Source organism: Poecilia reticulata, linkage group LG8, assembly GCF_000633615.1.
Source record: "Poecilia reticulata strain Guanapo linkage group LG8, Guppy_female_1.0+MT, whole genome shotgun sequence".
Lineage (NCBI taxonomy): Eukaryota > Metazoa > Chordata > Actinopteri > Cyprinodontiformes > Poeciliidae > Poecilia > Poecilia reticulata.
Window position 1 is genome coordinate 10978256 of NC_024338.1, and position 12002 is coordinate 10990257.

The 12002-nt window shown below is 40.0% G+C and overlaps 1 protein-coding gene across 5 annotated transcripts in view; it reads right to left on the bottom strand.

Annotated features, from left to right (window-relative positions):
• Positions 1-205: 205 nt before the first annotated feature.
• LOC103468615 (voltage-dependent T-type calcium channel subunit alpha-1I) overlaps positions 206-12002 on the bottom strand; it is a 159930-nt gene continuing 148133 nt past the window's right edge. For 3 of the 5 annotated variants that reach the window (XM_008415791.2, XM_008415790.2, XM_008415787.2), the window contains 4 exons: positions 8636-8773; positions 5719-5932; positions 4975-5213; positions 206-4814 (listed from right to left, as the gene is read on the bottom strand). In XM_008415791.2, coding sequence (XP_008414013.1) covers positions 4083-4814; positions 4975-5213; positions 5719-5932; positions 8636-8773 — 1323 coding nt within the window. In that variant the 3' untranslated portion in view covers positions 206-4082. The remainder of the gene's footprint in view (positions 4815-4974; positions 5214-5718; positions 5933-8635; positions 8774-12002) is intronic. The other 2 variants (XM_008415792.2, XM_008415789.2) reach the window with 1 other exon arrangement.

Below are 12002 nucleotides of genomic sequence, written 5' to 3' on the forward strand. Positions count from 1 at the left end.
GCTCCTGCGTCTCCATCCTGCCTTCAGCTTCCCGTTTCTTCCTTCTAACTGTTCCGACTCGGCCGGCTGTCGGGACCAATTCTTTCAATGTAAATAACGTTTGCGAAGATGAAGAGTAGACGTATAACATCTCATGAAAAAACAATCTTTTTATATTTTTCAACAGTTTCACTGGAACAAAACAACCGTTTCTGACTCAGACTGCTTTTTTTTTTTTTTTTTTTTTTTTTTGTGGTTTCATAGCAGCGGTCAAAAACATTGGGGCATTTCTTTTACCTTTGTACATTTTCTTTTAAGATGCATACTAATTATATTTCCATTATCATTAGCAGCAATGCATACATGCAGCTCAAAATACATAAATATGTACAATTGTGAATTATACACTCGGAAAGTGTGTTTGGACAGAAGGCAAAGCAGTTTTGGTCCTGGGTTGACTATGACTTAAGTACAAAGTAGAGCCGAAAAATAGCAGACCTAACTACAGGAAAGTCAAAAACTGAGAATTACACTTTTCCAAAAAAAATCCTGTCTTTGTGCTATGGTTAAGGGTTGCCATTTTAAATAAATAATAATAATAAAAAAATCTTATATCAAAATCATCTGGCTTTACCTAAAGAATTCATTATCACTCCTGCCTCTGCTTATATTAATGAGAAAAATGGTCACTTTTCTGTCAAATTTGACGACTTTCACCTTTCGAGTCCTATCACATGATGGCATTGATGACAATGCTGAACAGGAGTATGGATCCTTGATTATTATTTGTGTATACAGAGAATATTTCTGAAAAATAATTTGAGGTTCAGACAAGAACAGGTGAACTTTGAGAGGTGGAAGCATTACTCTACACATAAATAATCATACATAATAAGCTGCAATACATGTACCGATTTACACTCTTAGTATTGTGTTTGTGATTCTTTTGAAAAAAATGATTTACATGTGATTCATGAGGCTTCAATGATGTCTGTACAGTGACCTGGGCTAATGAGTACTGGATAATTTGGATATTAATTTTGTAACAAGTTGCTAAGAGTTGTTTTGTTCCAAAGTTTGCATAAACTGTGTCCAGTGGTATCTTTTTTTTTAGTTGGTACATATAGTTTTGGATCTTAAAGCTAGCCTTAGAGATATCCAGATTTTTTGGAAAAATTTAAAATGGCTCTGGTCAATTTTTAAATTTTTTTTTTAAAGCTAATTAGAAAAAAAGACTGAATAAGGGTAATGTGGTAAAATCATCTTAAGTTACTGACAAACATTTGTAATCAGACACAGTATGAGCTGTTGCACGCACAATGTATAAAGGCACACTTTGTTCGCACAAAGATTTAATGTGGTGTTACAGCTCATATCTGGCTGCTAAAAGCACATAGGAACAGGGCAAAATGTCAAAACTGAATCAAACCAGGTTAAATTCTGCTTTGCATTCTGTCTGAGCACAACTTCACAGCTATTGTATAAGATATTACTAGTGGTTTTTACCCCCCGACCTGAGTTCAATAACCTCATTTGTTCAAGTTGTCCAATTGGAGCCCATCTCTTCTTCTTTGACTGGTATCTGAGAGGGCAGAGGTGCTTTCCGATTGGGTGTTTCAGACAAATAAAAGTGGAAACAGACACTGGTGAATTCTGTTGTTCTGAGGAGATAAAAATCACATTGACATCGTTTACCCAGGGAACATACATGGAACATTTATTGCTGTGTTGTCAGGCTTAACCTTTTGATGCCATGTTCATTGACAACAGTTCGTCTTAAAAAGATATAATAGGACAATATATCTTTGAAGCTAAAACAGCCCTTGGTTGCTTTTGCCTTTTCATCTTCATCCTTATACCACAAGTATCCTCCTCCTCACTGACAAACAGGACACTTCAGGGAAAGGCAAGTCACTTTACCTGAAGTTATTTACACACAGACACACACATACACACACACGCACACTTTCACACATGTAACTGCCTTGCCCATCTAAAACAAACTCATGATAAAACATAGTCATCGTTGTGATTTTGCATGATAAATGAGGTCAAAACCTCACATTTTCCCCACATGGCCTCTATGTTTTGTTCATTCTTGGAAAAAATTCAAACTAAAGTTATTATTTAAAACAACAGTCTACCTCAGGCATCAGAATCCTCTTTTTGAATGAAGCAATACTCTAAGTGGCCGAAACCAAAATAAGTTTTCATTAAAAGAGAGAGAGAGAGAGAAAAAAAAAACTTTGCACATTTTTAAAAAAATTAAACAATAAAATTAGAAAGGGTTGCTACAATGAGATGGAGCAGATGAGTGCATCGAAGTATCATGTGATAAAAGTAGCATACTGTATTGCAATCCCAGAACCATGCTTAAGGTGCACTAGGGTGCCCGTAACCGATATGTTGTGATGTAACTCTAAAATTAAAGCTTTTGTCGTGATGGTTTATGCTGTCAGATGTTTTCAGTCATGAGGCTACGTGCAAAGAACGTTGCAGCCATGTTTGTGAGCTAGAATGTCCACAAGTGGTGAGTGAATATGGCTGTTCCCATTTCTGGTCGTCCACAGACTTCAACTCATGGGAAACCCAAGACAAAAAAAACAAACAAAAAAAAACAACAACTCCCAAAGTCCTTGAGGAGCAAGTATTCCCACAGGAAAATGTGCAGGGGACAATCACTTCAGCGCACACATTTCTTTGAAATTTTTTGCTTTGTCATTTTACGCACCGCCCTCAGTTAAAAAATTTTTACAAAATTGGAAGCCACTGGCAGACAAAAAGTCCTAGACGAGTCAAAGACACTGCAGGGATTCAATAAGGACAAACTAATGGCAATACGCAAACGTGCCTATTCTCTTGTCTACAAAAATAGTGGAATAGGAATCACATGGTTATCATCCGACATTGAAATCTTTACACATCTGTATATAGATTTAAAAATCATGGTTAGATGCAATCCCATCATGCAGTCAAGGTTCTTTGCGACAGGGTCCTTTCATTTAGAATCCTTGAAGATGCTGATAAAGGAGTGCAGTCAAAAGGAGTGCCCTCAGATCTCCATTTCAGTGCACAAAAAGTTGCTTCATGCACACACTTAGGTGCTCTCTGACAGGATTTTGAGTCCTTTCTCCACACCTCTCTTTCACACTTATTCCCCCATGTTTATGAGTGAGATAGAATGAAAAATAACCAATTTCACGAATCACTTCATGCACAGTTTTACCTCCACTGTCCCTCAATTTATTTCCATTTTCATGACGACCAAGTTGACAGACACACAATGTCGATATACCTACAGTCAGGTTTCAGAGACACTGAAATGCGGTACAGCCAGCAATGAGGATGATTTAATTCATGCCTTGGATACCTGAGGCAGTGCTCGGGAACACAAACACAGACCCGGACCGAACCACACTGAACTTTCCATCATCCTCACATTTACGTCGGATCTAAGCCGAAGGTCTGCCAAGAAAGGCAGATATTACATCTGCCCTCCCTTTCCCAGCCTTAGTTTCCACCTTGATGTATTCCATCCCAGTAGGTCCTCCACAAGCCTAAATTTAGCCCTGTCTTTGAGACACAAACAGTTTTAAACAGAGTCTCTTGAAATGGATTGGATTTCTTATTTTCAACCCCAATAAACTTCAACCCATTAGAGAGAGGAGGAAACTGCTTCAGAGCAACACTAACTCGCTATTGCATCTTAAAGGTTTAGCTCCCTAACATCCTCCTCGACTGACTTCCTGTTGTAAACAAGCACTGCTGTTTTTCAGCGTGAGCACAACGTCCCATCGGATCCTGCAGGAACACATCTCCTAAGACAGCAGAGGAGCCACTCCTCTGCCCATGGGTGTGTACTCTACGAGCCAATTCTGCAAACATCAACCACAACCAAGGCCACTCCCCTAGATAGCACATACAGGAATTGTCAAAAATGTATATAAAAAAGCTGAGGGGCAAGATGAGGATTTGGTGTTGAAATACCGAGCATCATGTTTCATCAGACCTCTGTCTCACTGATGAAGCAGAGAGAGTGAGAGGAACGGCAATGGGTTTAGTTCCAAGAAATGGAAAGACGAAGAAAAACGAAACAGTAGGTTTCATCTATTTTTTCGACAAGACCCCACTGTTGTTTGGCTTGAGCTCTTCCCTTTCAAGCTGTGCTCTGCATCTTTTATTACTCCAGTTCCCTCTCCTCTTCTGCTGTCACCTAGTACTCCTGTCCAAGGGTTGGCCAAAAAGCCCTGGGGGTCCATTAGCTCCATTCCCATAATTTCCCTGTGGCCTTCCCTGCACCGGGAAGACAGCAGAAGACCCCCCTTGTCAAGGCTACCTGTGCTGTTGCACTTCTTTACTTGTCCTCCAGGGCATAGGATGGTGCTAGGCGGCAGCAAAGATGTCAGTGACACGCTGCTCAGCGCCTCTGATAAATGTTCACTGTTGCCAGCTTGGCTGGAGCCACAGCCACCGATAGACGAGCCAATGCCTATGCCCAAGTCTTCATCTGAGGGGTCAATGGAGTCGTCGCGGTTGTAGCCGGGGCTTGTGCTGCCTCGTCCACTGCTCTGGCTCCGTTGGTGTCCCCTGGTGGCCAGAAGGGTTACAGAAGATGGAGGGTTCACCCTAGGCTTTAGGGCCTGAACTGGAGAGGAAATAGTAATTCTGTCTTCAGGCTGCGAGATAGGGCACATGGGTGATAAGGAAGCTGTTGGGATTGGCAATTCCAGGTTCTGCRATGGAGAAACACTGAAGCTCAGTCCTTCTTCCAGGGTTGTCTGGAGGCTGCCTTCAGAGCTGCCAGTGGCAAGGGACGAGTCACTGTGGGATGGGTACTGGAGAAAGGAGGAGTGGAAAAGAAAGAGTGAACGCATCGACTAATACGTTTTCTTTTTTTGAAAAGTGCCACTGCTCACATTAATTTCATTCTCATTCATCACCCTATGTGCTATCTTTCCACTGTTTTATTTAGTTTTGTAACCTCCCCTTGCTTACTTGTGCACAGAGCATCTTTCGAGGGGCTCCAGGAGAGCGGAAAGAGACCCAAGAGGCTGGGGAGGTCAGCCTGAGGCCTCTTGACAAATGCAGGCTCCGACTGCGCGAAGGTACCGGAATGGCTGCTCCTGCGGAGTGGAAAAACTCAGCAGGCAGATGAAAGAGGGTAGAAATGCCACTGGCCCCCTTTTCCTCGTCTCCTTTGCCTCTTTCCTTGCTGCTGATGCTGGAAATCCCACCTTCAGGAGAGAACCGCAGTGATTCATTTCTAGACGTCTTTTCATGAAGCCTTTCTTTTATCTGCGCAAGTCATCTGCTTCAGCGATGTATTTTAAATTTGATTTTGGTTATTTTAATTTAACAGCCATTCTGGAAGCACGATAAGCACAAGGTATGAATATAGAAGAGCAAATTATTCCAGCAGTTTTGTTTTTCCGTCTCTAGGGGTTTATTACTGCAGTAAAGCATTCAGTTTGGTATTGGGTTTTGGCTTTGACTTAATTTAGATTAACCTTTATACATCTCAGTTCAATCTAAACATGACGCACTACTTCAACAAAACAATGCCAAGCTTGTCATAATGTTTAGTATTACGTTTTTTACCTACCTCTGCTTCTCAACGGGCTCATGCAGTGGTGAGCAAATCAAAACATCACCTCAAACCACACTTTGATTCATTTGATCGATCATGGTAAGATTGAAACACAACTTTCTTCAAAAACAGCCTTGTGGGAATTTACTGACCAGGGGAGCAGAGAGGTGAGCACATCTTTGTGTGGTATGTTTGCATTTCCATCTCTTGCAGTTCAGTCTCAGTCTCTGTGTCCGAGCCGGAAGCCCTGCATTGCAGGGACGCCCCCTGACCTTGACCTTGTTCCTCAGTCTGACGGCCACCTCCATGGCCGCCTCCTCCACCACCGGCCTCATCAGAGTTATGGGAGCTGCTGCTGCACCTTCCCTAAAGGAGAACAAGAAAGGGCGCAAAAAAATCTTCAATGAGAATGAATGTGATTGTCTGTGTTAATGCAGATAAGTATGTGAACTTTTTTTTGTCAAAAATTGCCAATTTTCCATATCAAAATCTTTGATTTATGGAGTAAGAAATTTAACGTGTAAGAAAAGGTCACATGTGTAAAATGACAAATAAGAACATTTAAATGTGGTCCATAAAGTCTAATGGATTTTTCCAAAGGGGCAAGTCAAGCTTAGATTATTGTACACGCAATGTGACAATTCCTGGTTGAGAACAAAATTATGAGAACAGAACAGTCCCTGAGGCTTTGCACGGATATTAAACATGTCCTCTGATTTACATCATTCCACTGGCTTTTCATTTAAGTGCCTCTTTAAACAGTAGGAAATTATTATTAGCAGCTATTATCATGTTAATGTTTTGATATAAGAAAAAAGAAAATCAAGCGGGGAATTTCTGTTTCTAATACACATTGTCTTGGAGAAATGCACATAAACTTTCCTGTGTTTCATATTACAACCGCAACCATTAATGTATTTTACTGCTCTGATGTGATAGCCCAATATAAAGTAGTACAATAATTTTGAAGCAAGAAACAAACAAAACAAGAATTATTTTAAGAAAAAAAATAAGTAATTGTTTTAATGTTATTTTCTGTCTGCTGAGCATGTTGTGCCATTTGAGGGTCAACTAAATATTTAGTAAACTGTGGATCACTGGACATGCATACATGACTTACTAGTGTTGGTGTCAAAAGCTTTATGTTGTGGAAAACCGAATTTTGGAAGTGTGTGTTTTTAGTATCCAATTTTCTTTTTTTTTTAATTTGCAGTGATGTGATTTATTTTTGCTAGTATAAAGACCTGAACATAGTTTTGTATTTTGTCTGCATGATTACATGGATATCACAGATTAAATAAGAACAGTTAATGAATTGGAGACCAAGTCGAGTTTTTATCATACAGTTTTTTTTTACTTTTACCTGAGTAATTTTAAAGAATTACTTCAATGTATTTTAACTCAAGTAGAAGTAAATAATGTTCATTTAGTAGGATTTTTTGGCTACTCTACCCACCTTTGAGCATGCCTATATTTTATTAAGTTTGCAGTAGAACTCTTTTAAATTTTTAAATGACAGATTGAACAATACTCCTTGAGAGTATTTGGGATGTTGTTTGAAAACCTGATCACACTTTAACCTTCTTCACAGTGAATTCACGTTCATCTGAATAGCACGTTTAAAATTTGCTCCACAGCAAAAACACAAGTAATATGTATCTTTCTGAAATTGTAAGTTATTGTAGGTATAATGGGATTAATGTGAACAATATGAGCTTTTGCTAAAATGAGTTTATTCCATCCATGTAATAAAAAAAAGGCCACCTTCGCGTGTACATTAGCAGTGAGACTGTTTCCGTCCCCTCAGAGAGAAGCATATCGATTTTCATTAATTTACTGTAGATTAACCCTAAACTCAGTATTTCAGTGAGGCGTAATGGTTATAGAGAAATGCTCTCCATCCTACAGGGGAGTGAGAACATAATTTGACTTTGGAAAGAGATTAATAAGCTACCTGCATGACATGATTTCTAAACTATGCCGTGCTCAGTTTACATTTTCTCATTTATTAACCCCCCTTCTTCTCTTCTTACTTCAATCATTCTCTTAAAAAGTAGGAGCAGAGAATCAAAGTCGTACTTTGTGATTGCGCCTTTATCTGGGTATCCAGAAACAAGAAGCATTACCCTGTTACGAAGAAAATGATAAGGGACAGAGATAGAGGGGCTGGAGGAAAGTGCAGGACAGCTGTGTAATTACCAGAGATGTAAGACTGAAAAAAAGGTGAAGCATTACAGATAATTTCTTCACGGTGAGACTAAGTCAAAGAAAGGTAGGCATGAGAACCAGCGAGGAAAAGAGGCTAAAGGGAGCATGGGGCAAGGATTTATTCATGAGATGGTCTGAAGTGGTTAGAGACTGTGGGCTCCTCAAAGACAAGATATTTTATCCTGATACACGCAGAGCAAGAGATAAAGAGGCCTTCTGAACACAATATCTGTATTAGAAATATCACTATAACTGAACTGAAACCACTGAAACAAAGCAGAGTTATTGTTAACACCTGTCCCAAGGCAATCCAGGAAACTTCTATTTGCAGTTATTATTTCTAAGGTGAACTATTAAATGACTTTATCAAATGTCCAAGGAAATTACTAAAAACTTTTCAATTAGAAAAGGCTGCGACAGGAGTTCTGTTAAGAGAAGGGAAGCTCAGATTTCTTCAATTAATTATTAAAGAGACAATGGAAAAAATCTGAATGAAATTATTACATAAAGGTAAAGCTAAAATCAACAGGTTTTATATATATTTTATATTATGTATTAAATCAGGTTTATCTGTACAGCACATACCAGCAACGTGTGGTTGAAAGTGCTTTACATGATAAAAACATAATATGATGAACAAACAAAAACTAAACATGACATTACAGTGCAATTCTGAGATCCACACACCCAGAGATGACACACAAAAAAACAAAAAGACAACAGATCTTTTTCAGGCATTTGGCAGTTTACATCTGAGAGTAAGAGTGTTATGGTATTTTTGGTATCTTTTCCAGCTCCTTTGAGTTACTGTTTCTCCTATAATATGGAGTGTTTTCTCTGTCAACCTCAGTTCAAACTCACCTTCCCGTCTTGCATCAGCAGTATGTAGCTGGTGTGTTCGTCCAGGCTCAGGTCATCAGGGAGAGCAGGAGACGAGGACTTATCCGAGAGTGGCTCCGACTTCAGTGATGCCTGCTCAATCTCTGCCATTCTGATCTGCTGCAAAGAGTTTATTTCACTTACAGATGCCTTTAAAAGCCACAGAAACACGAAACGGCGACCACTCCCATCATCCTGGAAGAACACAATCTCATTAATCCTCTCTGTGACTATCTCTAGCATGGAAGACCTTAAATATGTTCGTGAATATCTGCATGAAAAAGTATGAAAACATGCAAAGATATTGCAGGATTTATTTTAATTTTTTTTAAATTATTCATTAGCTCTAATATACCAGCAAAAGCATCACAGACAAAAGAGACAAAACCTCCTCCAAGATGCACCAGTTGTTGACAATTCAGAGGCAATAATGCTGTGGGATGTGTCTGTAAAGAGAGCATGGTGAGACATTTCAAGCAAGTACTTTGTAATCATCAGCTAAACCAATGTGTCCCATTTTTTTTAATGTGATATTAGAGATTTTTTTTCCCCAAAAACTACTTGAAACCAGATTTCTTTAATTCGCAGAACATACAGATCAGCTCATGTGCTCTTTCTCAGCAATATTTCAAAACACGCCAAAATCGGAAATGCTGTCTGGGCATCCTGGCAGTATTTCTTCGAAGCGGTAGAGCAATAAATAGTCAGCGTGAGCGGGGTGGATTAACCGCAGCACTTAAAGCGGGCCAAGTGAAATTCAATGGAGCGAGGCTGGTTAGCCATGTATTAACACGTGCAAAGAGCGGCTCATAAAGAGAGATTCACTGCTGATATGAGCCATTTAATCACCACTGCCACAGATCCCAAAGAGAGCGAGTGAGAGAAAGAGAGAGAGAGACGTAATGAAGCAAAGCAAAGACACAAGGCACAAGCACAGCAAAGCGACTCATTAGCTCAGAGAAACACTTCACAGTTGTGCTGTTTTGATTCATGTAGTGGCCTTCACTTGTGTTACTTTGTGGCAGCACCGTATCTGACTCGTGTCTCATAGGTGGGCAATAAATAGCCTCGACAAAGACCCCTGCAAGCTTCCAGCAGGTGTTTTTATCGACGCGTAGCAGAAACTACGACGTCTTTCTTCTTGTGCTCTTCGCTGTGGGAAGAACACAGGAGCACAAAAGGCAGAGGAAACGTTGCCACTCCAGAAGTATGTTTGGTAACTCGATGGGCAACGGCAAACTGAAAGTATTCACTTCAGTGTAAGAAAAGGGAGGAACGTTCAACAGAAAAAGGGGGACTGAAGATAAATGAAATCTCTCGTGACCAAGGCACACGAGTCACAATGGCCAGCGCACACCGTTTGCTGTATCATGTAAGCTTCAACCCCCACAGGAACGGCAATCGCAAGATCATTTCCTACCCAACACACAAAGGTTAAGAACAGGCTTTACGGTAAATGCACTGCTGTGATTACAAATGAAGCAATATAGAAGGACGCTGGTCCAAAGGAAGCATAAGGTCAACACATGCAGCTAAATTAATGGTAAAGGTTGAACTGTCACTTTCAGGTTGCCTCGAGGGCTCTTTACAGAGAAACACGATGAATTATTCTCCTCTTACACACATTAAGCCCAGATTTCCAGTAGGGCCTTTTAGACTCTCCAGTCCTGTGAAGGCTCCACCATCTAACAGTAATCTGTAGAAAGATTAGCTGTACAAGCCCATACGGTCACATATAAAAATGATATCTTTTTACATTTGCCACCTTTTGCTGAGCTACAACATGTAAGCTCAATGTATTTCTTGTGGATTTAATGTGATACACCCACCAAAACAAAGTCGTGGTTAACTGTCTGCGTTTTCATATAACTCCCCTGGGTTAATGCATGTTTCTCTACCTGCTTTCCACATCCTTTAACTAAATAGTTTGCTCAGTGTTTTTATTATTTTTTTAAATATCTCAAACTCTCTTCAGATGGAGATCCCCTGTGACCATCAGCGTCAAGGCTTGCCAAATATTCTTCGTTGGATCAAACTCTGGCTTCGACTGGACCATTCAAACAATCCTGGCCGTTTTTAATCTCAGCTCTTCTGTTGGAGGTACAGCCGGATGTTTAGGCTGGTGATTTGCTGAATGGCAAACCTCCACCCCAGTCTTAAGTCTTTTGTAGCCACTCACAATATTTCTCTTGTATTTTTCTCCTGCCCTCTTTCTACCGACTCTGATCATGACAGATTCTCTCAACCTGAGCTATGGATCTCTATAATTACCACGAACATGTTGGCAGCCTTTCTGACTAGTAGATTAGTGAGCGAGTGATTTTTACTTGTAAGACATTTTTAAAACAGTAATTGAATGTTCTTACGACCTTGATATGTTTAAAGCTTGGAATATAGTTTTTTTCTTCAAACCAAACCTTGCTTCATACCCCTTCATAACTTTATCCTTGACTTGTCTGTTGTGTTCCTTGGTCTTCATGTTTTTTGTTCACTAGCAAACAATTTTCTAAGGCCTTCACAGAACAACTGTGCTCTTACTGAGATTAAATTACACATAAGTGGACTCTATTTACTAGGTAGGTGACTTTTTAAGGTTTCTTTTAACACTGTGTTTAGTTTAAGGGAGACATAGTGTCCAACTTTTAAATTTTTTTATTTATTTATTTATTTTTTTTTTTTACATCACATAAAATCCTAATAAAATACACTGACGTTTGCCATCAAAATGTGACAAACTACGAAAACACAAAAGGGAGGTATGAATACTTTGCAAGGCACTTAGCGCTCAAAATAAGCCGAAGCGGAACCGCTCTGGACCCGGCGTGGCAAATCAGAGACCGAGCGCGGATAGCAAAAGGAGTGGATGTGCACAGAGAGGAGAGGAAACATGTAAACGAGAGAAAGGGAAGATTGATGGTCTGACAGCAGCTGCAGACAGGCAGAAAGCGAAGCTGACAGGTGAGGAGGTGTAGATCCCAGTTACTTCCTCCTCTGAGCTGACCCGCTGCACTTTGTCACTGTGATGGACAACACTCGCGCAGGACAGTATGTTTCTAAGTGCTTGTTGAATGCAAGACTTTCCTGTTAACAAGACACCTTGGAATATAAACTCAAGGAGACTGTGGGTGGCCGTGTGCGTGTGCGCGCGCGTGTGTGTGTGCGTGTGCTCTCATGCAAGCATACAGTCATGAAGGATGGGTGCATTTGTGAGCTCATGCAGAGTGGCCTCAGTAATCCATTAAACAGCCATGCAACATGGTTTTATCAGTGTATTTTCATATGGCATGCAAATGCATCTTCCTGAGTATGACCCTGATTTGGAGTGTTCTGCATATAAATATATATAAAT